General features: G+C 40.9%; 1 protein-coding gene across 10 annotated transcripts in view; it reads left to right on the top strand.

Annotated features, from left to right (window-relative positions):
- The window catches only part of SEMA5B (semaphorin 5B), a 369,522-nt gene that overhangs the window by 238,691 nt on the left and 104,399 nt on the right, over positions 1–26,432 (top strand). For all 10 annotated transcript variants that reach the window (XM_083488884.1, XM_083488881.1, XM_083488882.1 and 7 more), the window contains one exon: positions 22,465–22,527. In XM_083488884.1, the coding sequence (XP_083345010.1) occupies positions 22,465–22,527 (63 nt within the window). The remainder of the gene's footprint in view (positions 1–22,464; positions 22,528–26,432) is intronic.

Below are 26,432 nucleotides of genomic sequence, written 5' to 3'. Positions count from 1 at the left end.
GGAGTCATGCAGAGTGGTACAAAGTTGTACTTAGAAGCAAGTGTTCTTTGAAGCATAATGTTCATGCTTACCTCTGAATATCCAGGGTGCTCTGGATATTTTGGTTCTTGAGTGTTGTCTGTCTCATGGCATTATTCTTTGTGAATGACTGCCAGATCATTTAATTAATTAATTAAAACATTTGTAAACCCACAATTTCCTAAGACATCTTACAAACATGCAAAATATAATAAAACAAATCCATAAATATCCATAAAACCTGACCAAATACACCAATAAAGCATCAGTAGATACCTGTGGTTAAAAAGAGTAATTCATATTGTGAAGGCCTGTCTAAACAGCACGGTTTTCAGACAATGTCTGATACAAGGCAGGGGTGGTTCCTCCCAAATCTCTACTGGCGGGGAGTTCCACAGGGTAGGCCTTGATACACTAAAAGGCTTCAGGCCCTTAGTGAAGGCCAGCTAAAGCTCAGGGGTGTGGAGAACCTATGGAAGTGCTCCATGAGATGATCTCAGTGACTGAGGTGGAGTATAAGGGATTAGATCAGGGTTTCCCAAACTTGGGTCTCCAGCTGTTTTTGGACTACGGTTCCCATCATTCCTAGCTAGCAGGACCAGTGGTCGGGGATGATGGGAACTGTACTGCAGAAACAGCTGGAGACCCAAGTTTAGGAAACCCTGGATTAGATGATACTTATCAATATCAGCACTATGATGTTTACCAACCAGAACAATATAATATACTGAGAAACACGCCATTTTGGAATTGCAGTTCACTCTGTGTGAACTGTCATGGTTTGTTGCAGCCCCTATTTTCTACCCTCCTTTGGAGCTACCTTGCATATGGCATTCATCAGGTGAGGACTGCAGTGTTTTGGAAGGCCGGCCAGCTTCAGCTTCCTCCTGGTAGCCCTCAATCCTTCTCTCATGTTACAATGAAGGGTCATCCATACAAATGAAACCGAGCAGCACTAGATCAAGGTCAAGCATAAGAAGGTACTTCTCCATGCAGCACATAATTATCTTACAGAATTTGCTTCCATGAATTTGCTGGGGAAGGCCACAGGTTGAGGCTCCTTTTAATAAGGGATTTGACCCACAAAGAGAGGTCTCCCAATGGCCATTAGTCATTATAACTGAATAGAAAATACACTATTCAGAGGCAGTGTTCCTATCAATATCAGTAGCTGGCCACAAACAATCCAGGATTGCAGCTGACTGATCAGCAGTGCTGGTGGATCATTTTCATTTGATCCAGGATGGTTTTGCCCTGTGCTTACAGTGAAAATGGATGAGGAGGCCTAATTCATAAATGCCACTGAGGATTCTTAAGCTCTTTGGCTGCTTCTGTCTTCATTAAGCCAGTAGTGTTATGAGTTTAAATTAGCCTTGTACGGGAATGATTTATTATTATTTATTAGTAGACCTAAAACATCTATACCATAATTAATAGTTTTGGTAGCATTTCAGATTAATTGATTAAAATCTATAATAATGCTATGAGGCTAGTTCAGATAATCTACTTTGTATACTGATTTTGCTGCTGCACAGGTCGTAACGTGCTTGGGTATTCTGATTCCAAGAGATAATTTCTCTATATTGAATCTGAGTAAGTTGATAAAGGAGGTTTCTAGTGATTTGGTTTGATGGGCATTACTTAAATTTAGTGTTTGGGGTAGGGTTAACACACTACAGACAAGTGTGTTGTCACAAATAACTTGGTTTACTTTGCAGCATTTAATTATATGTTCCCTAAGTTTATATAATGGGTTATATAATGAATTATTTAGGAAGTTTATTTGGGTTAACCTCCGCCACACTTTGCTCTTAAGAGAATGCAATTGCTTCATTCAGTCCAGAGGTTCCCTAAGCTCCCCCAGGGACAATTGATTAAGACAGAGCATAGAGGACACTGCTGTAATGAACTCTCGACTACTGCACAAACCTGCTTAATGTTTGACTGATATAGTTTGCACTGTTTATGCATGGAATGTGTGTGTGGGTATCTGTATATTGTCCCAAGTATTTTCTGAAACGGGAAAATAAAGTTTAACCATAAATTAAATAAAAATAAAAAGCAGCGCATTGTGCAACTTTGGGCAAGTCACTTTCTGTCTCTTAGCTTTATCTACCTCACAGGGATTTGCAAGGATAAAATGGTTGGGGGAATATATCATGTACTCCTTGCAGGAAATGTGGGCTATAAATGTAATAAAAAAGTAATAATAAATGAATGTAGATTCAACTGCAATGTTTGGAATTTAGTTTTGGTTGTACTGACGTTAATCAGACTGGAGTGCTACAGGGCTGTGTAATTGTTGCTGTTGTTGTTTCATACTAGTTAAAGTGATGTCGAAAACATTTCAGTGAGTTCCAGCTGTTTTGTTCATGCAGTCTGCTGACTCTGTGTGTGACCCTCCCACCAGCAAACTGGGGAGCTCTAACATGAGGTGGGGAAGGTGTACAGGGGCAGATTTAGGTTTGATGAGGCCTTAAGCCACTGAAGGTAATGGTGCCCTTTATATGTCCAACTGTCCTTTGTCAACAACAAATTGTCACTTTTTGTGTCTGTTGAATATATGCTATATGGTAATTTATGGATCTATTCGGTATCTAAAGCCATTTGCACATGTTGCCATGCAACCAGTCCATGCAGAATGTAGGCACCCTATATATAGAAATGAGCAAACCAGTGATATTTTAGGGAGCAGGCTAGCAGGTGGGGCGCATTACTTACATCATAGGAGCCTACACAACACAAAACACTGTTGCTGTATGTAGGTTTTGTTTTATTTGCTTTTTATCTTATATTTTGGAAATGTACGTCCAGCTTTTTTCCCATTTAAATTTTTTGGGCCCCCCAAGAGAGTGGGGCCCTAAGCTATAGCTTGTTTAGGAACTATACGTAATATAGCTTATACGTAAATCCAGCACTAAAGGTATAGGAGATGGAGAATGTTGCTTTTGGAGAGGGAACTTGGCTGACAGAATGTGGCAGGAGTGGATAAAGCCCAGCCAGCAGAACGTTGTTTTCACATACTCAAAATAAGACATGTTGTCAAAGGTTTTGTGTTGCCTAAAAACAAGGTAGTGATTAATGGCAAAAATAATTAGCCTTTTTTTTTTTATTTACTTACGGGGAGACTTTTCTTATGGGGGGGGGGAATTGCTATCTTTTGGCACTTTTCCAGAAGAAAGTGATATTCAAGATATAATTGATAGCAATTACCTCATATATAGCCTCTCTGCTCTATATGCAATGATGAATGATGAAGCCTAAATACCAAACATTCACTTCTGTTTTTAACCCCTAGGCAAATCTTTCATTTCACTTTCTTGTCTGCCTGTCCATATATTCATACCTTCTTTTCTATAAAAAAGTGAAACTTTATGCCTAGGCCATAATTTTCTGGCTTCATTTGGAGTATCATATCTTGGCTGAATATGAATATGGCTGAGTGGACTTTTTGACTGCTTATGTAGCTCCTTTGTGTGAGTGAGCAAATAACCAAGAAGTCTGTTAACCATAGTTTTCCAATTTGGATGAAATAGTTAATTGCTTCAGACAAGCCAGGATATTAAGCAATGGTTTGTGTCTTAATATCGTGGCTTATTCTGGAGATTTCAACCTTAACTTCTTGGTTCAGATGAAACAAGAAACTATAAATTAATGGAAGACTTTCTCATTTGCCTGCTGGCTCATGTAAATGGTGGAGTGAATGGACAATGTGTATTGGCAAAAGGCTTGTTCACATCTTGGGTTATTAAACCTAGATATGATAACCTGAACATAGTGACTCTTACAGCTTCTCAATTTTATATACACACACACACACATATATATAAAACACACACACATACACACTAGGAGCAACTTGCCTTGTGGTTTATATTAGGGCTTTCTGTGAGTACTCAGTAAGTAATCAGTATGAATTACGGATTTCCCCCCCTGAAGCCTGATCTGTGTTCTATATTTGCTGCATTTAATGGACACACTTGCGAGTTTTAAAATAACCTTTACTACTTGTGAATCCACTGTATGTGTCATCTTTTTGCATGATATATAACGTTTAAACTACTTCTGTATTCTCATCTTGCTCCCCCCCAAAAAAAACCCACAAAAAGGAGAAAATGGGAAGTATATTGATATTTGTACATAGTTATCAGGATGGAACGGCTGAACACCCACCCTAGCCAAGTACTGGCAAAGTCTGCGTTTGAACATCATGTGAATAAGCTGTAATAAATATACAGTCATACTTCGGGTTGTGAACGTGACCCGTGCGGGAGGCATGTTCGCAACCCGCAGCGTTTGCAGTCTGAAGTGCTGCGTCTGCGCATGCGCGTAACGTCATTTTGTGTTTCTGCGCATGCGTGAGTGCCGAAACCCGGAAGTAACCCGTTCTGGTACTTCCGGGTTTGGCGTGGTCCACAACCCAAAAACGCGCAACCCGCAGCGTTTGTAACCCAAGGTATGACTGTATAATAATTTGGCATGGAATCTGGAATAGTAACTGCCATTCTTTAAAAAAATCCAGAAAGCTCTTGCCTTCACAGAACAATGTTGGCCCTGCAAAACCAACCTTCCTTCCTTCCTTCCTTCCTTCCTTCCTTCCTTCCTTCCTTCCTTCCTTCCTTTCTTTCTTTCTTTTAAATGATATTTATTGGGAATTTAAAGTTACAGAAAAGAGAAAAGAAAGAAAAGCAAAGAAAAAAGAGATTAAACAATACAAAAAGAATAAAAAGTACCAAACATACCATACACCAAAATCAAAAACAAGAACAAAAAAATAATAATTTAAAAACAAATCCAATATTCCCATACCCTTATCTTCATTAACTTATTTCCTCGACCTCCTCGCACCTCCCTTTTTTGTATTCTAATTATTAATTATCTCAGCAAATCCTTTCCATTTTTCACTGTATTCTGTCCTTTAGTTGTCTTAATTTATTTTAGCCTTATCTTACCATAAAAAACCCTAAAACTTAAAAACTTGTTTATACATAACTCCTTATAACATTTCTACTAAAGCCTAATAGTTTCATTCCAAGATTTTCCTAACAGTCGTTAATTTTGCAATATTTCTCTAAATGAATTTTTAAACTTTCTGCCAATCTTCATCCACCGTCTCTTCTTCCTGGTCTCGGGTTCTGTCAGTCCTTTCTATCTGTTCCATCTAGTCCATCAACCTGGTGATCTTATGTCCGAGGGTCTTAACTCTTTTCCATGTCCCTTCTGCAGATCTTCTTCATAATTGTACCTGCACTTTACTTTGTCTTCTGCTGGTCTTGTTCTTAATTTCCTTCCTTTGTCTCTGAGGAGTAGATCTCGGGGGAACAACCTAAGAGTGTCTTTCTCCCTTCTCAGCCGGTCAGCCCGTTCTCCATGGTTAGCACTAAAATCCCAAAAATATTCCAAAACATACTTCAATGCCCCTCCAAAGTTGAGTGCCTCGACCACTCCAATCTCCTCCTGGCCCAAAACCAAATCCCAAAGGTCAGAGCATCCCTGCGTAGGAGGATCTGACCAACTTGCCATCTCCAGTCCCAGCAGGACTCCGTCTCTCCAAGTCTGCCTCACTCCAGATTCAGTCCTCAGAAATGACAACTTATGCTCCTGCAGGGCCGCATCTCTCTCAACTTGTATTACTTGAGGTTCAACAACAACCTCCTCCTTTGCCTTCTCCGCAACTTGCCCTGTCAGGGCAGATTCCTGGGTCAGTTGTTGAGCAGGCAAAACCTACCTTTCTTTATCACCATTTACTGGCTTATTTCCCTCCCAATCAGCTACATGCACAAAAAGGTCTAACTTATAAATCCCGTAAATAAACAAACAAACTCACTAACAGCGAGTAACAAGAGCGCATTAAAGTTTCAGTCATGCATTATATATAATGTGTAAGTGCTTGGCAAGAGATGCATTGATCTTACAAAGGATGTAAATTAACCCTCAAATCACAAGTGGCTTACCAGAGGACCGTAACACTTGTCATTTGTTTAACATCCAAACCCTCTCTTGTTTTATCAGTTGCAGTACTGACATAATACTGCTGCAGCACTAAACTTCTGGTGACATTTTGTAAGTGCGGCTAAGCTAGGAACTTAGCTGGCGCACATGTTTTAGAATAAGCTCTTTTGGGGCCCATTCCTCTACAGCTGTACTCGAAACCACGGAGCTTACTCCCAGGAAACTGAGTTTAGGATTGCAACTGTAGGGCTCACCCAGACTTCCATTTTCCCCGTGATTTCTAGGCACGTGTCCGAAAAGTGGTTCTTATGTCCTGCCACTTTCCCCAGGAAAACCTGCTGTTTACTTCCTAATCGGAACAAATCTGCAGAAAACCTCCCTTTTTCTTTATTTTGGAAGGGCTGCGGGGATCTTGGTTCAATTATTCATGTTGGGTGGTAAAGCCCCCATGTTGAAAACTTTTGGAATAGAGCATTCTCCGTTATATGGACAATTACAGGCCATCCTCTTTATCCAAATCCTGCTTCAGCCCTACTATCTTTGGACATAGACTTCGGCTCCACTCTGCAACACAGACCGCAGCACGATTAGTGATAGCTCAACAATGGAAGAACCAGACTGAAATACTCCTAAAAGTATGGGAAAATAATATCTGGAGCACAGCAATGTCTGAACATCTCACCAGACGCAGGAGGGCAATTAAAGGCATAACATTCCAAGAAGTGTGGACCCCTTTCTTTAACTATGTTAATGACCAAAATCAAGTCCTTGTTATACCAACCACTCAGTATTCTCAGGGGAGAGGGTACATTAAGTAATATGTTTGAAAGTATAATGTGTAAGTGTATGTCTAAAGTCAATGGATAAAACAAACACCATTGGGTGTACTGCTGGATAAGTGTCTAATGGTTCTTGTATTTGTTTAAAAGCCAACAAATTTGTAAAAAGAAAGAAGTAAAACCTCTCAGACTTGTGCCTAGAAATCATGGCACAAACGAAAGTGTGAGTGAGCCCTTTGCATCTTGCAAGAAGCTAACAGCCATACTTTCATTTATGCTGCCTACTTTCCCCCACTCACAGTTTTAAAGCATTTAATTTTAGCTTCTGTTCAGCCTTTGCAGTTTTCCCTGGACAATGTAATCATGCCTTTTTGTGCTGGTAACCATTTAAACTGACATGTGTTCTACAGCTTCTTTCAGATGAACGGCTAATACAGGAGGGATTATTGCAGTAGCACAGCCCAAAGCTACATGACAAAGTCACTGACATGGGCTGAATGGCTTAGCTGATCTTGTAGCAAAGTTGGAGCTGGTAGACAAATAGGAAGCCCAGTTCATTAATCACTCGTCTGGGACATTGATTTCAAGTCCGCAAGTGAGGATACAAACTGCCTTGAATCCTTTTATACCCTGGTGAAGCTTTTGGTTCAAAGAGACTTCCATCCCTCCAAGCTGGAAAGAACATTAAAGGGCCAGGTGTTAAGGGAACAAAAAGGAATTCAGGTCCCAACTTGGATAGCTGTAAATACTGTAAATGTACTTTGAAGTAACTACCTTACTTTGCAAGCATTTGTTCAAAACAGTGTGTGGAGGCTATCTCCAGGCTGACCCAGGGTGTGTTGAATATTGCATAATTAACTTGTAACATTTAGCAGTCTGCCCATTATTCACAGATGGTGTACTGAAGCAGGCAACTCCGAAAGCTGTACTCTTTAATTTGGTACATCAACCAAGGGTCCTATAGACTTAACAGTTTTATTATTTAAAAGGTTTTTGTGGGCTAAACCCCACTTACATCTGAAGCATGAAACATTATTCTCAGATGTCATGGGTGAAAGGGGGAGAAAAGAAGTCAATTGTTGGGTTTAATGTCGTGAAAATGTACAATGCAGCATTTGCTGATAACGCCATAATCTTAGCATTGCTGAGCTAGCTCAACACTATTATTATTATTATTATGCTTACATGCCAGAACTGCTTCTAAGTGGTTTACAAGTATAAAATCAATTATAAAATCCATACATAATTAAAATCCATTAGAAAAGATTTTCATCAAAGCATTAAAATATCAATATTTAAAACTTAAAGCACAAAACAAACCAGTTAAAAAACCAGAAAAAAGAGAAAATACTTAGACCAGGAAATTCAAGTTCATGGGAATGCTGCAGTGGGCCATGAAACCATCTCTTTGTTCATCGCTTAATGAATATGATCAAACATCCTGATAAGTTCTAATTTTGCATTTTCAAACTGAAATATTTTTCTTTGCAGGAGATCTGAAACTTTTAGGTCAGTGATAGAGCGTCTTGGGCAGTTATAATGTTCCCCTGATCTGAATGTTCTCCATTCTAATGTCAAATTTCTGCCCATTGATTCTTCTGCAGAGAGACTGACCTATTTGTCTAATGTACAAGGCAAAAGGGCACTGCTAAAATGACTTCCTCTAGCCGGTAACGTACAGTGGTACCTCGGGTTACATACGCTTCAGGTTACAGACTCCTCTAACCCAGAAATAATACCTCGGGTTAAGAACTTTGCTTCAGGATGGGAACAGAAATTGTGCTCCGGAGGCGCAGCAGCAGGATGCCCCATTAGCTAAAGTGGTGCTTCAGGTTAAGTACAGTTTCAGGTTAAGAACGGACCTCCGGAACGAATTAAGTACTTAACCCGAGGTACCACTGTATATAGGTGCAGTTTCTGCTACCCATTGAAACTAGCACCTACAAGGCAAGGAAGAGGGTGGAGAACCATGGTCCCATTAAAACTAGCAGGGTCGTGCTTTTCCTGTCAGTATGCAAGAGCTGCTCACCAATTATTAAAATGTCAAGAGGGAGAATCACAAGAGATCAGTTTTCAAATGCTGAAGTTACTTCAAGATTCACTGCGCTTCTGAAAGACAGAGATTGTTGCCCCCTCCCCAACAGCATTGATATTTTATGTTGTGTCCTGGAGTTTGTTTGTTGGTTGGTTGGTTTTTAAAAAAGGCATTACCAATATTTCCTTTTTCCAATAGGTTCATTGTGACAACCAGGTATAATTGAGGGTCAGGACTCACTCTGTATATAATAGCCTGGTGGTTTTCTAGAGGTTGCAGATATTTATATAGAATATATTGCTGGGCGGGGAATTGGGAGGCTGTTCACAAGAATTGTTTTTATTTTTTAAAGCAATGCTTGTACACAGTATGTGTGCGGTTGGGGGTTTGGGGAATGCCAGAGGTGTTCTGGGAGGGAGCAGGGTGGGGAGAGCAGCACACCATGGGAAGGATGGTAAAGAAATTATTTCTAGGCATATCAACACATAAGAAATGAAAAGGTCTGGTATTATATGTGAAATTATATTTTGGCACAGATACATAATTATAAGGAAAACCTGGTGCTCGGTGTGATAATACTGTGCTAAGCACTAGCGGTCAACATTTTTACTTGGCTGGAATAGTTCAATCACTGCCTCTTGTGTTGATGGATTGGGTGGTGTGTACACATTCAATTTCTTAAGAAACCTTGTTTCTTAAGTCACGCTGCTATGGGCAGCAAAAAGACAAACAAAATAACATAAATGCAGTGTGTGTGTGTGTGTGTGTGGTGGGGGGAAGAGCACTGGAACTTTGTGTGAGTTGCCCATCCCTTGTGGGAAACATATGGCTTGATTTCAGAGTATTGTGAAATGGTGGGCACATTTTTATTCTGTTTAGAATTAAAAATGCATTATAGCATTGACACGTAAGTGCAATCTATTAAATAGAAACACCCACCCACCTACCCCATAACAGCAGCAAAAAGCTTGGGCAGAAAACTATCATGGTTTCTCCTTCCCACTCCATTTTATTATCAGAAACCTGTGAGGTAGGTTAGGCTGAGAGAGAGAGAGAGAGAGAGAGAGAGTGATTGGCCCAAGGTCATCCAGTGAGCATCATGACTGTGTAGATGGCAGAACCTGTGTGTCCCCAGCCCTAGACTGACAGCTTGCACTGCCATTTTTCAGTTTACTCCACTCTGCATTGACAGTGTAGAAAACACTAACATGAAACATTTTACCGCATGGAATAATGTTTGCTGTTCTGCAAACACAGCCAACATTTCTGCAATTCAAGGCCGAAGTATCATGTGTAATCCACATCACTGGATTCAGGGCAACTTTGCAAACCCAAAGAATCAGGCAATAAGGAAATACTTTCAATGTGTTGATGAAACTAGAATTTGCAAATATATGGTTGTGTTTGCAGAGGATCAAAGAGAGAGAACGCCAGTCAAATGCCTCTGTTGAATACAGCTATGCTTGATGGGTGAGAGGTAACTGATTTATGAGGTGCCAGATTGGTTTGAACTAGTAGTTGGCGGAACTGTAAAGAGATTATAATATCTGTGGACACTTGCATTGAGGCCAGTTGAAACAGCTAGGAACTTTTTGAGAATGTATTGAAATTCTGTTAGCCTAATGAAAATTTGCTCTGTGGAAATTACTGAGGAAGCTCCTCAGGGATAACCTGTAGGTCTAATAATCAGAAGTATGATGCCCGTTTACGTAAATGGGAAGAGACATATCAGACTTGTAAGGATGGGCTACCTTCTATAACTGTGCTTTCCTTCTTTTTTCTGTAAAAAACAAACTTCAATTATGTGATTTTCCCTATTATAAAAAGTGTTTTATGATTCTTTATGTATTTATTTATGAAAGCTTATATACTGGCTTCCATACCAATCCCAAGGCAGTTAGAAGACAACCCAATAAATACAATTTAAATCCAATAAGAACACTTTACAATAAATACAAATTACAATGATAACAAGATTCAGTCACTAGATCAGCTATCAAAGCCTCAAGCAGTGAATCAAGTTTCTCAAGGGAAGAGCAGATCATCAAGCCACATTGTGAAGAAGAACCTAAGGACTGGGATCAGAATTGCTGGATCAGACCAAAAGTCTATTTTGTCCAAGGTTTTTTGTTTTTGCTTCCAATGAGGACCAGTTTGATGGAACATCATATTACTGTGGTTTTATGTTTGTGAAATGCAATGCAATTTTTTTTAAAAAAAATGTTCAAAATATAGGGCCTAGATGAGTTCTAATTGGCTACTGCAAGAAGCGTGATATGAAGCATGATATCAAAGAACCATTGAGACTCTTATGAAGGAAAGGCTTTCAAGGGAGAAAGGTAAACACCCTGTATTTCTTGGATACAGGTCAGAAAGTCAAAGAGCCTGAAAGGATTGCAGACAAATGGTTGCTCTGGATGCTGCTAGCTGGATAATTAAGGATCTCATAGCACAGAGGAGTTTGGGGAGATGCATCTCACCACTCAATGTGGGTGCAGAGTATCTGTCCCCAAGATGCTGCCTTTTGGCCAGGCTCTAATAGTCCTTTCCCCTTGGCAATTGGGAGCAGGTGCTCAAACCCCCACCTTTCTCACTGCTTTGTTATCTTATCCACAAGCTTGTCAGCACATGGTCAGAAAGATGTCAGCTCTACTGTACTGGTGGTCTTATACATGATGGTGCTGGTGTTTTTCCGGGTGGAAGCCATGCAGGTTTGTTGCATCTGGCTGGGTACGAGGGAGATTTGATATTTGGCTTTCTGAAAAGTGTCAATATCTTTGTTTTTCAATAGCAAGTGTTTTTGCATAGGATATTCAGGCAGCTGCCAAATGCCCATTTCCAAAATGAAGCTAATGTCACCTTGCCTTTAGCTTCGTTCCTGGTAGCAGAGTGTTCTTTTATAAGCTAAACATTAATTCCTCACTCCCACCATATTACATCAAGAGCATGTCAGACTGGAATACTTGGAGGAAAGAAAAGGTGCAGTATTGGAGAAATGCAAAGGCAATTTATATAAGTTTATACTCTGCATTTGTTTATTTCTCCAGCCTTTGGCCTTCCATGATGCTTTAGTGTAGTTCTTTTGAAGGGGAGACAGGTGGCTGTGGGAAATGGAGGGCAGAGCTCAGAAGGAAGCAAATTGGAAGAGAAATGGCAGCATGGCAAAAGAGCAGAGGGAGAGAAGACCAAAGGAGTTGGCAAAGAAATTCTTCTTTTTTTAAAAAAAGTAACCTTGGTGTTAGAGCTTTATTTGCAGAAGCAGCAAGTGAAATCTTCACTGACAAGGAGGGTTGCACAGATGGCTGTAGCATCAGGTGCTAATGCCTAGCAGTGAAGAGGAAGAGAGTGAAACAAGACAAGCTGTAGGGATAGAGAAAGCAGTCAGTATAAAGGCATCTCTTCCCAGGGTTTCTGTGTGTGAGAATAATGTTAATGGAAGCTTTGGGAGGAATTTGGGGTGTTTGCAAAAGACAAGCTTTCCTTTTATCCAGATAACTGGTTTATGGATAGCTTTGTAAGGGGAGATTTTCCCTTAAAATTGAAGCATCTCATTTTATTTTACTTTTTACTAAAGTACAGTGTAACCTCTAATTACGTACTTAATTCGTTCCGGAGGTCCTTTCTTAACCTGAAAATGTTCTTAACCTGAGGTACCACTTTAGCTAATGGGGCCTCCCGCTGCCACTGCACGATTTCTGTTCTCATCCTGAAGCAAAGTTCTTAACCTGAGGTACCATTTCTGGGTTAGCGGAGTCTGTGACCTGAAGCGTATGTAACCCGAGGTACCACTGTATCATATAGGCGTTGCTTTGTCATGATTTGTCAGTTACCAAAGTAACCCATTCTCTCTCTCTCTCTCTCTCTCTCTCTCTCTGCCTTTTAATTTCTAACCATTTTTATGGATTAAATAAATATTAGAGGCTGTATTTTATTGTCGTTCAGTGGAGGACCCCCCCACCCTGAAGTTTCCCAAGCAAGCTACTCCTAGGGTCATGCTTTACTAGAGATATGTGCAATTTGTTGGAAAGGAAGATGTAAGGAAGGGAAGATACTCTGTCACTCCAGGTCTCCAGGGTGCAATAGCTGTCATATTACTCCACCTCCTGCCCTACCTCTTATGTGCATAACTCAATGGAGGAGGATGTAGCTGGCAGCCAATATTCAGCATTTCCTACATCAAACAAGTGTCTAAATCAGGGGTAGTCAACCTTTTTATACCTACCGCCCACTAATGCATCTTTCTTGATGGTAAAATTTCCTTACCGCCCACCAGTGCTCGATGGAAGGAAGATTCAGCTTGTGCTGTAGAACCCCCTACTGTCCACCTGGAATCCTGAAACGCCCACTAGTGGGCAGTAGGGACCGGGTTGACAACCCCTGGTCTAAGTAATGTGCCCTGGTAAGCTTTTGGGATGAGGTTATTTTGCGTGTGTGCATTTGCTGCAGATTGAAGGAAAAGCGGAGGTCATGACTTAAGCAGTCACCCATAGGACTGTTCCTAAATGCATAGAATATATTTTATAACTCCCGCCACTGTATTTGGCTCAGCATCTTACAGGAAACATATGGAAACATCTATCCATCCAATTTCTTAATGGAAAACTGAAGAGAACAGTCTAGTTCTGAACCTGGCTGCAGACGAGGAGCAGCTTGTGTGGAAACACATATTTAATGTAAGCAAGAATTATAGCAGATGGGTGGCTTTGTAATTAAAGAATTCAGGAATTGAAGCTAGGTCTTCATTTTCCAGATTAAGTCAGAAACACATCTTGTTTTCTTACAGCTTCTCCCCCCCCCCCCACTTCTTAATATTGGTCAAAATCAATTCATCTAGCAAAATAAAGCCCAACAGGAGTTGTCTAGATGCTTATTCAGGCTGGCACAAACACAGAGCTGAATTAATTGTGAACTGCTGTTGAACTTGGTAGAACCAGATGTAATGCAAAGTTGTATCGGTGGCAGCGATACAAATGAATGCAGATACAGTGGTGCCCCGCAAGACGAATGCCTCGCAAGACGAAAAACTCGCTAGACGAAAGGGTTTTGCTGTTTTTGAGCTGCTTCGCAAGACAAATTTCCCTATGGGCTTGTTTCGCAAGACGAAAACGTCTTGCAAGTTTGTTTCCTTTTTCTTAACACCGTTAATACAGTTGCGACTTGACTTCGAGGAGCAACTCATAGAATGCGGTGTGGTAGCCTTTTTTGAGGTTTTTGGTGATTTTTGAACCTTTTCCAAAACTTTCCAGACACCGTGCTTCGCAAGACGAAAAATTCGCTAGACGAAAAAACTCGCGGAACGAATTAATTTCGTCTTGCGAGGCACCACTGTAGTCTGATGCAAGTGGTTTATGCTCTGCTTATTTGCTACTAGGTAGCTCCATCTGAGTGTAAACCTGACCCCAGAAAGTCCCCTTTCTCCTTGTAATTCTATAAGTATTCATAGATGAGGAATACTACCAAATAGGACATGTTATCTTGCTTTGGAGCATGTTACCAACTAAGCCTTTCCTTGACTTCCCCTTCACTTTATTGATGATCCTTTCTGCCATTTTCTCCGTTTCCATTATTTACCAGAAACTTCCCTTAAGAGTTTCCCTTTAATTCATGTCAATTTCTTATCTGTACAAAGTATTCGCAATCTGTCATTTAGCTAAAGAGCCTCTGGGTTCTCTTTAGCCTCCGGATTCTTACTCAGAGTCCAAACAAATTATCAGCCCACCCACAAAAGTCTCACAAGAAGAGTTATTGGACACAATGGTCTTTCACTCTAGGCTTGCTTTTTATGGGCAGACCCAAGGTGGATGGTACTTCCTTAGGCAACCCATAACTGTGTCCCATGCAGCTGCACTCTCTACATCCAGTTCCAGATGCAGCAGATTTTTTGAGTTTCCCAGAGGGTCTGGAGGATGGGAAAGGTGCCCCCCTCCACTCACAGTTCTTTCTTCACCCTCTGTCCTCTCCTCTTCTTCCTCCAGCTATGAATGGTATATGCATGTGGGTATGTGTGTGTGTGTGTGTGTGTGTGTGTAGAGAGAGAGAAAGAGAGAGAGAGGTTGGGCTGTGTATGTGAAGAACCAAACAAATAAACAAAAAGCATCTATTGTGAGCCTGTTTGCAGGAGGGGCACCTTGGAGGCCCTACGATCCATGAGTCTTGTTGGGAACAGGCCCAAATGGGAGCCCCAGTTAAGGAGAAGATAGTCAAAAGTTCAGGAACTTCAGCTTTACAGTGGTACCTCAGGTTACAGATGCTTCAGGTTACAGACTCCGCTAACCCAGAAATATTACCTCAGGTTAAGAACTTTGCTTCAGGATGAGAACAGAAATCGTGCAGCAGTGGCGCAGCGGCAGCGGGAGGCCCCATTAGCTAAAGTGGTGCTTCAGGTTAAGAACAGTTTCAGGTTAAGAACGGATCTCCAGAACGAATTAAGTTCTTAAACTGAGGTACCACTGTATTGAGTTTAGGTCCTTGATACCAATACAGGTCGCTATTCTCCCAGTCCTTTCCCCCAGGCAAGACTAGAATCAGGTATGCCAAGGGATCAGGCTAGTTCTTCCTCAGGAATCTTCAACCCTGTGTCTTATCCATTACTATAAGCTGTAGCCTTCAAGAATTCAGTCTAGTACCAGTAAGCTTCATTTTTTCAGTAGGCTAGTTGGTGTCCATGACATTTGAATCAAGGACTCTGTCTCTACTCTTATAGCTATATAAAGGCTATCTTTAATGACAACTTGTTTAAAACACCAGATAAGGCGAAGTGACCCAAAATACTATTGACATTATGACAAAAAGAGGCTATAAAAAATCTTCTGACAAAGGCTGAGGCAGCCACATCATTTATCCATCAGTGATGGATAAGTCTGAAGTTGATCCAAAGCTTGGTGACTGACAGTGACCATATGATTCATGAATTACTACATAAAATCAAGATTTTGAAGCATATTTTCCCATAAAAATACTAATTTAATAAATTGTAGCTAAAGTATACACATTGTAATATCTGAGGACGGCTTCTTCCACCTTTGCCTCTGTGGATTTCCAGTCACTTTGAGTGTGGTTTTTAGTTGTAAAACTTGGGCTTTAAAATAGTTGTATATTTCTTAAAGGTGGTTGTTGGGAGGCACAGAACTAGGGCCAAATGTGGACCTTCAGACAGCTCTATCTGGGCCTGGCCATGCCCCGCTCTCCAAGTTGCACCTGCACTGGTCCCACTCCAGACCATTATTGAGTGCTGCTGTCTGACTGGAAAGTGTCCTTGAACTGTGATAGTGATCTATTCTTTGCCTGGATGGAGGATGGAAAGGTGTGTGTGTGTTTAGAAATCTTGGATTTATGTGTGGCCTACTGTACAAAGATAAGAATCACATCCACTACTATACCCACTTTTGCCTCAGGCCCCATCCGCTACTGGTTTGCCCCCACACTCCAGAAGGTTCCCCTTGAGCAAATGCAGCCTCCCTATGGGGCACTGCAGTTGTTGGTTAAAAAATTGCCCCCCCCCCCCCGCCGCTTAAAGGTCCTCCTGTATAGGAGGGTTAGAAGTTCAAAGGTTGAATGTTTAAGGGAATGCTTTGTTCAGGAAGTTCTGCCCTAAAGGGCCAAAGTTTCAGCCTAGGAAACTGGCAGTAGAGAGGGGGAAATGAAAGTATAGCTTGCAGTATACTTTCCTGATTGGCTGGAAGAGTTAGGGGCGGAATGAAAATGTATTCGATATAAATTAAGCTAGAAAATTGGGCAAGTCAGATAGTTGAGAGTCAGATACTTGAAGAGATGCAGACAGAAGGAACTAGAAGAAGGGACCATGAAGGGCTCAGAAGCTGAAGTGAGGGATGCAAATTGATAAGTATTGACTCGGTTAGAAAAATTGTGTCGAACTGGTGTAGGTGGAAGCATTTATCTGCTTGTTTACTCAAACTGTACAATGGATTGATCTTGTAAAATCGTTTTCTCAGAGTGTTTATCTTATTGCCTTACTAAAACTTTATGTAAAAGCGTAATTTGTCTTGGAAAAAGTTGGTCTGAGGCCTTGTTATTTACTCCATGCCTAAGTGCTTTAGCCAGTATAGGGAGTGTGTTGGGCCAGCTAATGTACAGGAAGTTATAGGGACTGTTTAGTAAGTGTAGCCTGAGGAAAATGAAATATATTCGTTTGGTGGCAGTGTTGAAGTTAAGAAGAAGGAAGGGTTGGCTTGTCTGGTTTGCTTGCCTGCCTTCCCACTCATAGTGAGGGCTATGGCTGAGGCCCACACAGCCCTCCAGTGCCTACTGTCACAAGTGAAGAGTTGTTGTTGTTGTTGTTGTTTAGTCATTTAGTTATCTCCGACTCTTCGTGACCCCATGGACCAGAGCACTCCAGGCACTCAGGTCTTCTACTGCCTCCTGCAGTTTGGTCAAACTCATGCTGGTAGCTTCGAGAACACTGTCCAACCATCTCGTCCTCTGTCGTCCCCTTCTCCTTGTGCCCTCCATCTTTCCCAACATCAGGGTCTTTTCCAGGGAGTCTTCTCTTCTCATGAGGTGGCCAAAGTATTGGAGCCTCAGCTTCAAGATCTGTCCTTCCGGTGAGCACTCAGGGCTGATTTCCTTCAGAATGGAGAGGTTTGATCTTCTTGCAGTCCATGGGACTCTCAAGAGTCTCCTCCAGCACCATAATTCAAAAGCATCAATTCTTCAGCGATTAGTCTTAATTCCGACTTGGGTTTCATCCAGCCCAGCCTTTCGCATGATGAATTCTGCATATAAGTTAAATAAGCAGGGAGACAATATACAGCCTTGACGTACTCCTTTCCCAATTTTGAACCAATCAGTTGTTCCATATCCAGTTCTAACTGTAGCTTCTTGTCCCACAGAGATTTCTCAGGAGACAGATGAGGTATATCAGGCACTCCCATTTCTTTAAGAATTTGCTGTAGTTTGCCGTGGTCGACAAAGTCAAAAACTTTTGCATAGTCAATGAAGCAGAAGTACCGGTAGATGTTTTTTCTGGAACTCTCTAGCTTTCTCCATAATCCTGCGCATGTTTGCATCACAATTGTCTGGTTTGTTTTGTTTTCAATATATTGCCAGTTGCCTTGAGAACTTTGGCTAATAGGCTAGTGATAAATATTTCAAATAAATATTTGCATTCAATTGTCACATATATTGTGTTATTCCTTTCATTGCTTCATGCCGCAGTACTGAGCTAGCAGAGCAATTGAAAATGGGTGGGGTGGGGGAGAAAGGGAAGAGGGTTTATCCCATGTGGAAGATCCAACAAATACATGGGCACCAGTGGAGTGGAAGGTAGGGTGGACTTTCCCCACTCCATTTTCACCTCCTTTTTAGGGCTGATGTTTTCTTTTCTGGGGAAAAAATATCAGGACTGATGGGAGGGGATCTGTCACTGTATGGTGATCCACCCCCCAGAACATCCCCTTTTCACAGGTACCACCACAAGAGTACTGGTGTTGTAGGGGCAAGTGTGCTCGATTTTGCATTTTCTTGCATTCCAGCATTTAAAGTACACTGACTAGCTCTGTATGTAACTTTGCCATTTATTTTTTCTATGTTCTTGGATGTATTTCATCAGCCTTCTCCTGGAACATCAGTACTCCTTTATTAAGATCACTCTGTCTCTTTGGTCTTATCTGTTGTACTTGAGACTCTGTACATAAAAGGAGTGTCATAGTTCCTGTTCATGAGGTTTTCAATTTACCATGCAGTTGGCATTAAATAAGCAAACATTAAGTGATAGTGGTGCTAATAGTGTCGTCACATTTTATAAAATGATTTCTGCTGACATAAAAGGCTGCTTGAAGCGTATCTTTCAAGCTAAGATTCTTGAGGGGACCTAACGGGAACTTTCAGTGCGTCGAAAGGGTTGGGAAATGAGGTTGTCAAAAGCTTTATTACACAATTGTGATGTAAAGGTTCACTGGATCTGCAGGAGCCCATAAAGAAGTACAGCAGTGTCAAGCTGTCTTCTTGGAGGAACATAAAGAAAGGTACTAAAACTGGGAGAGGAAAGATGGCAGCCAAAGGAGAACAGTTAATGAAGGGAGATTAATGTTTTTCATGAAGGAAATGTAGATAGGAGGTGACTTTTGAAGGAAAGGGAGGAAGTTTGAGTGCCATACTAGTACGTTGTGGAGAAAGAGATCTGAGGAATTGTGTCAGTGTGTGTTAGATCATTATTAGGGGCAAGATTCATCAGGCTGTTTTGCCGGCAGCATTAATTTTCCTCTAGAGTACCAGGGTTTCTTAGTCTTTGTCTGTTTCCCTCTCAACATACCCCAGGCATATTCAGAGGCCTAGTAAAACATAGCTTGCCCTTCCTTTCTGCTTAATTGCCCCCTTGACTATAATTAAAGTTGAATTGACTAATGGAGCAGTCACCAGCAACATGTTCCCATAATTTTCTCTGTTGTCAATGGTTTCTATTATCAACAGATCTCGCTGTGCTACTTGCTAAGGTTAGACGAATTTAAGGACAGTGTTGCTCTCACACAGCCATGGGAATGCCATTCTTTGATATGAACGTAGGTGTTTGTGTGTATACTTATATATTCTACAGAGTCCACTAACTTCCATCAGTACAGTTCCCAGAGAGGCCAGAGTATTTACCTTCTGAGTTGTATTGGTTGCTGAAAGTAAAAACAATAACATAAAATCTTGTTTCATTTTGTCCTGTCAAGTGTTGTCAAGCTAAACTCGGCTAGTAATGGAGAATGTATCTGGGTGTTTCTGAAATGGGAAGAGAAGCCATCTCATGTCTGGAGGTTGTTAAAGTGGGTTTTGTTTTTCCTTTTAGCTTGTCAAAAATTGATGTGAGGTTAGAAAACATTGCATCTTTCTGGCAACAGATATGACTATGTGAAAAACTTTAGTATTTAATCTTCTTTCTGCTTTAGTTGTATGTATGGGGGTGGAATATGGTGAGGTGGAACATTTGTTCTCCTCAATATGACATGAGATGGATTTTTGTCCTGTTTTTAAGTTTAGGGAAATTTTATTTCTAGAATGAAATGATTGGGTGTGCTCAAACAAAACACTAAGCTATGGTGTAACATCATGAGACTGGGCCTCGGTTCTGCTTTCATTAAAAAAGAAAGAAAGGGAGGAGGGGAAAGAATAAGAATGTGTTTTCTAAAACACAGGTCCAAACCCCAAACTGTTATTAGATGCGGCCAATGGCCCAGTTTGTGCTAATGGCAGATAATAATATTTCAGGGGAGAATGGCTTGTTAGGTTCACAGGGCAGTTTAGGTGGCTTTTCAAAATAAATTTGTTTAAGCGTGCCTGTTTGTTCACTGTAATTATGTTGTGCTTTCAATGTAAATTCTTACAGAATAGCGAAGTCCTGTAAGTCATTGGGACTTCATTATTTGGGGTATTCAAACTCCTTATTTATGAAATGTCATTTTGACATACTGTACAAAGAGTATTAACAGAGTTAACTTGTCATAAACTCTCATTTTGCTTAACTTTACAGAAAATCTCAGTTTGCATAATTTGCACCTAAAGCTCAATATAAAAGAAGAAAAGAAACAGAAAACATCAAACCAGAAAATAATACCTCTATTTAATATTCCCCTTTTTGCTTATAGTATCTTGTTTAATGGAAAGAGTAAACTGCCATAAAAATTAAGATTTACAGCCAGACGAAATGGAAGTTAAGTAATATGACTACCATAGTGTAACACTCCCAATGTGAACATTTGCCCTGTAAAGTCTGTTCCTAATCTCACTTGTGCAGTCACATATGCCTGCACCCACATGCCACCCACCTTCAGACAACCTTATCTACCCCCCATTCCTGCAGCTTGAGTCTCTCTTATGGCCATTCCCATCTTGCCTGCTTCTTATATCAATCCTCAGTTAGCTATAAACTCCGCAAATTATAAATGGAGACAAACATGCGCAAAGGAGGCTTATAAGAAACATTCATTTGTTTTTCCCTAGTTTAAAATGGGCGGGATGCTAGGTTCAATTCCAGAATGTGAAGCAGCAGATAATTCTCCCCAGCACACTTTGAGATTATTCTTCAGTTCAGCATTGTGTTATTAGTTCAAATGAAAAGATGGTTACTTAACCAATTCTTGGCTTAGGTACAGCTCCCCTGATTCTAGACTGATGCTCAATCATAGTAAGAACAAGCTTATACCCTGTATGTTGGGTTTCTCTGCAGTTTATTATTTTCAAGGTAAATATGTAAATAAGAGCAGGAGGTGACTATCTCTGCTATGTTATGATGGCTGGATTCAAATATCTGCTTAGCCATTAACTTCATTGGGTGTCATTCATTATGGCACTTTTTCTCAGCCTAAGCTACTGCATGGAGATTTATTTGCTTTTGTTCCAGATGGGATGATCGCCTTATATACCATCCTGGGCTCTCTGGGAGAGAAATAGGATACAAATTCAATAAGTGAAATAGTTTAGGTCATAATACATTTAAAATAAGTTGCCCTGTAAAATTGGAACTGGAAAGGTAACAGGAGAGAAAAGCCTAATGAGAGCTTCAGACTGTAATGTTAAGGAGAGTAGAGGAAGGTGTAAGTGAGCTCCTAAAGATTAGTGATTGATATGGTGATTCTCTGTAATGATCTCAGCCACCCACTGAACTTTTCATGCTTCTCCATGTCATGTGCTGTCCACTGTGTTGGATAAAGTATGTGTTTGTTTTCTATGAACTGGTCAAATTGTTGGAGAGTGTTAGCCAGCCACAGCTCCCCACTTACTTATAAGTGGCCAGTGCTAGAACTCAGCCACAGCTACTTTGGTCATAAATGAATGTGAGCCCAGAACTGGAGGTATATATTTGTCTGAGGGACAAAACAAATGAGAGGTAGGAGGGAGCCTTAATCCAGGATCTCATGCATTTTTAAATAAAAATTAGTAGTGGCTGGGGAACTCTGTGGGGATTAATCCTTTCCCTGTGAACTATTTTCCTATTTGAAACTATACAAAACAACAACAACAACCCACTACCAGCTTTTGTTTGTTTGTTTGTTTTGGTTTTTTGCCCCATGGAAGATACCTAGAGGTACTAGGTGGGTACTTGGAAGTTTTTCACTCAAGACAAAGAGGAACTTTGGGGGTGGTTGATTTTAATCAGGGAGGTCATACAGGGAGAAGGGACTAAATTCCCCTCTTCAACTCCTGCATCTGTTATTAATTTCAAATACAAACATGGAAGACCTTGATCATGGATTTCTTAGCTCTAGGCTTGGCCCTGGGCACCCAAAACCACTGAAGTCAAAGGCAAAGCACACACAACGCTATGATAAATGCAGCAGGACTGATGGAAATGTGTTGAGATTTCAGAACATTCTCCATTCTTGGGATTTTCATATAAATGAAGTCCTTTGGAAAAGTTTGAGCTAAAGTTTGAGCTAGTTAAGGCTGAATTATAAAGTGTTGTTGCATTTATATGAACATGTAGAAACCATTCTTTCCGATGTTTGTATGATTTATGCCTCGGCCCCTAGGGGGTTTATCTCCTTTATTGATTGCTTCTTCTTTGCACTCTGTAAGAGTGATACAAAAAAGAGAATCTACCACAATATCTGCTGCTGCAAATTGGCCGGTGTAGCTCACTTTTAGATATTCCCCTGTGTCTTCAAATGAGGGCTGGCCCCAAAAAACAAAACAATAGTGCATGGTACCGTTATATAACTTTTCTCTGTTTTGGTTCCCCAGGCGACAGAATGGGGTTCAGATGAAGACACCAGGAGATCATGTCAGAGTAAAGGAAAAACTGAGGTATGTTCACCACCTACCTCCCCCTGCATACAGCCATAGTTAACTGATTTTTATACCACTTGGGAATGTTCACAACAAAACATCTGATGTCAGAAGTCTGATATGATGCTACCATAACATATGTGAAATACGTATATATAAAACGCTGGTAGTTCCTTATGACCCACAGTACAATTATTCCATGAGAATTTAAGATTGTTTACTTCTGGAGGTGGTACAATTTGTTGCAGGTCATGGAACAGAATGGTGTCAGGCTAGGAGTGTGGTTTACTGCAGAATAGATGATGCTAAAGCCAGAATTTCTTACAGTGTTCAGCATCAGATGTCTGGAGCTCAGCAACATGAGCCTTCTTTGTTTTTACTGTAACTGCAGAAGAGCACCTTTCTGTATCTAAAGCTGTGTCCATGCTCCAGCTCACTCTGCATCCATGGTACTTCCACCACTGGTTTGTGAGCACTGCTCACACAATGTCAGCCACGATCCCTATCTATCCAGCCAAATCTTATGAAATACTATGTTTTGATGCATTTCCCCCACCCAATCCGGCTTGGATCTGAGTTGAGTAAAAGAGTGTGTTAACTGCATTTTTACCTGGAAATGGGAACACAGTCTGAGATGCTTAAGTGGCAGCCTACAGGACAGGCATTATCCACCCAATATCTTCTCCTGCTTGGTCCTGCCAATATCTTCTAGCTCAGAGGTTGCTTGGTGACTTAGGTCCTATTCCAACTATGCTACCCACAGTTACTAGGTCCTAATTAGAAATGTGTTAAGGGGATTCACATAATCGCCTAGCTGACCTGTGCAGTTTTGTATAGGAACTTTATTATCTTTCAGGTAGCCTGGGCCCAAGCCATACAGGGCTTTATAGGTCATAACCAGCACTTTGAATTATGGCTAGAAGCAAACCAATAGCCAGTGAAACTCTTTTAACAGGGGAGTGACATGCTTCCTGTCGTGAGCCCCAGTCAGCTGTCTGAGTGCAGCATTTTGGGCCATCTGAAGCTTCTGAACACTTTTCAAAGGCAGCCCTATGTGGGGCATGTTACAGTAGTCCAGCCAGGATGTAACTAACCTTTTGAACTGCATCTTTTGCTTTAAGCTCTCTTGTGCAACACTCCACTAACCCTACCTGTCCTAGTCCTTTTCCAGACTGCACCTGCCACCTTCCATGTGTTTAGATAGCCTTTCCAATGCTGATGTTAGTGTTATCCTGCTGAGTCCCTTTCCTACTGATTTGGATAGTCCCAGCCCTGGTTATGCAAGCGAGCTGTGTAAGCCTCTGTATGTTTGCTTTGTCTTAGTTACACATGGAGATTTCATTTGTTTTCTTGGCTTGGGAAGGTTCCCCAGGACATAGCTTGACAAAAAAATTGCCCTAGACAGAAAGGACAATGCCGTACCTTTTCCAAATGGTTGAGCTTATTTCCTTCATTCTTTCCCTGCGGAATGCAGTACAAGTCCTCTCTGTCTTCCGTAAAAATGGTTTGTAAGTCTTGGCAATAAAGAATCTTGCAGACATTAAAAACAAACAAGAGACAGAAAATCATTAGTAAATCCTGTTTGGTATCTTCTGCACGCCAGGAGAAGACAGCTTGGCTGGGATGCTGGGCAAAACTGATTAATGAAATTGTTTGTCTAAAGAAATAAATATAAATATCTGAGAGTGTGTTAATAACAGTGTTTTGCAGCCTGCAAGGTGTTCAAAGAAAATTAGGACAGACGGCAGCAAACACATTACAATCGTCTCCCTGCAGTACTGAATGAAATTTCTTTGAAAAGGCAGGCTGGAGCAGAGCTTTCTTTTTTCCTTTTTCTCTTTCTCTTTCTCTTTTTCTTTTTTCCTTTGCTTTTCCTTCCGCCCCAGTCACCAGACTTCCAAATACAGTCTGTAACCAGGTTGCTTTCTTATGATGCTATTGGAAAACCATGGACTCTAGCTGTCTGGTAACAAAATGCTTGTTGCAGAAAGCCCATTGGAAATAATTTCCTGGCATGTTAGGAGGTGGACTGCCTTTATATGTTTCAGGTCCTGTTTTCCCGGTTGGCTTTTACGCAGTCGCAGGGGACCTTTCTTTCTCCTGCCATGTATTTCCTGCTGAGTTTTTTTGTATCTTTGGTCCCATATGAACAGCTAACGCAAATGCTGCCTGCACTGGATTGTCGGCCAAAAACCTCAGGTTAAGGGGTCATAATTCGTTGCCATTTCTCTAGGATATATTTTGCCATGAGCTATTGAGTGCTTTTAAAAACATTTATTTTGTGATAATAGTGAAGCTAATACATGAATGGAGCGTACAGACCAAGGATAGGAAACCTGTGGCTCTCTAGATGCTGCTGAACTTCAAGTCCCATCAGCTCTAGCCAGCCTAGCCCAATGGTGATGGGAGTAGAGGTAGATGGATTGTGGGCTTGATATGGTCTCGTTTGAAATAGCTTCCTGTGCTCCTGTGAACCAAGTTTTCTTTTTATATCAAGCACAGTTATTAGTTGAAATATACATCTGTAGGACAAGAAGGAGAAATTTTGTAAATGTTAATTAAGTATATATATTGGAATTTATTTAATAGTTTACTAGAAGTACCCCATTAAGTTCTAGGGGGTTCATTTAAATCATGGGTAGCAAACTAAGGCCCGGGGCCTGGATCAGACCCAATCGCCTTCTAAATCTGGCCCGCTGACAGTCCGGGAAACAGTGTATTTTTACATGAGTAGAATGTGTCCTTTTATTTAAAACGCATCTCTGGGTTATTTGTGGGGCCTGCCTGGTGTTTTTACATGAGTAGAATGTGTCCTTTTATTTAAAATGCATCTCTGGGTTATTTGTGGGGCATAGGAATTCGTCCTTTTTTACCCTTCAAAATATAGTCCTGCCTACCACATGGTCTGAGGGGCAGTGGACCGGCCCATGGCTGAAAACGTTTGCTGACCCCTGATTTAAATGTAAGAATCTTGAGATGCAAAAATCAGATTTTAGGCTCTAGAAACCTTGAAGCTATGGTTTGACTCAAAATAAGACTTTGAACAGATCCCTTTCCTTACTGCTTAGTTTTGGGATGTGTTGTGCTTTCCTTTGGTGAAGTGGACCAAGCAAAATCATCATAAATCCTGCTTCTGCATGTGTAATTCAGCCAAAAATGCTTCTTCTGAGCTTTTTGCCTGAAGGAAACCTACAAAGACTGAAAATATTTGACAAGACCAGATTTAAAAGTGATAGTAGGTGTGTAAATGAAACTTTACCTGTTCTGTTGACTTATATGCAGGCAGATTTGCCTTTGAATCAGGTGCCAGATACCAATTTAACCAGATTTCATTTGCAAGCATCTGACCGCCAGCGCATTCTGCACTTATGCCTTAGATTCCTGCCATGCATAGAGGCAGGCCACATGATTCAAATGCGATATGTGTTGCCCAGCATGGGTAAATGTATTTTCTACAGCAAACAGTGCTGTTAATGCAGAATAAGCTGGTAGACTGAGGTGGTAAAATTATACATTGTGACATTTCAGAATACAGGTGGAGGTGAACTGTGGTTTTATTATTGCTTACCTCTGTATAAAAAGCTCTCTGTAGGTAGTATACAAACACATCAGGGAAAGGGGCCATGCTAAACCTTTCTTGGCCGAGTTGATAAGTTTACTCTCTTACAATGTAGCTGGGGGAGAGCCAGAAGGGTGAGATCACAGAATTCAGCTCAGAGCCTTTGTTTCTTAAGGCTCCATCTGATAGGCCAATGTACAATAACCCACAGTTTATCTATTTCTGGAAGATTATGAGCTGAATCACCACAGCTGAAGTCTTGCTTCCAGGCTGAGAGGTATTTCAAATCTGATCCCTGTGTATCTGATCAAGACATAATGGAATTGAAAAGTGAGGCATGTGAAGCATCTCCAAGGAACATTGC

This window comes from Podarcis liolepis, assembly GCF_965112155.1.
Source record: "Podarcis liolepis genome assembly, chromosome: 1".
Taxonomy (NCBI): domain Eukaryota; kingdom Metazoa; phylum Chordata; class Lepidosauria; order Squamata; family Lacertidae; genus Podarcis; species Podarcis liolepis.
The sequence above is the reverse complement of the archived record's forward strand: the minus strand, read 5'-3'. Positions and strand labels throughout refer to the sequence as shown.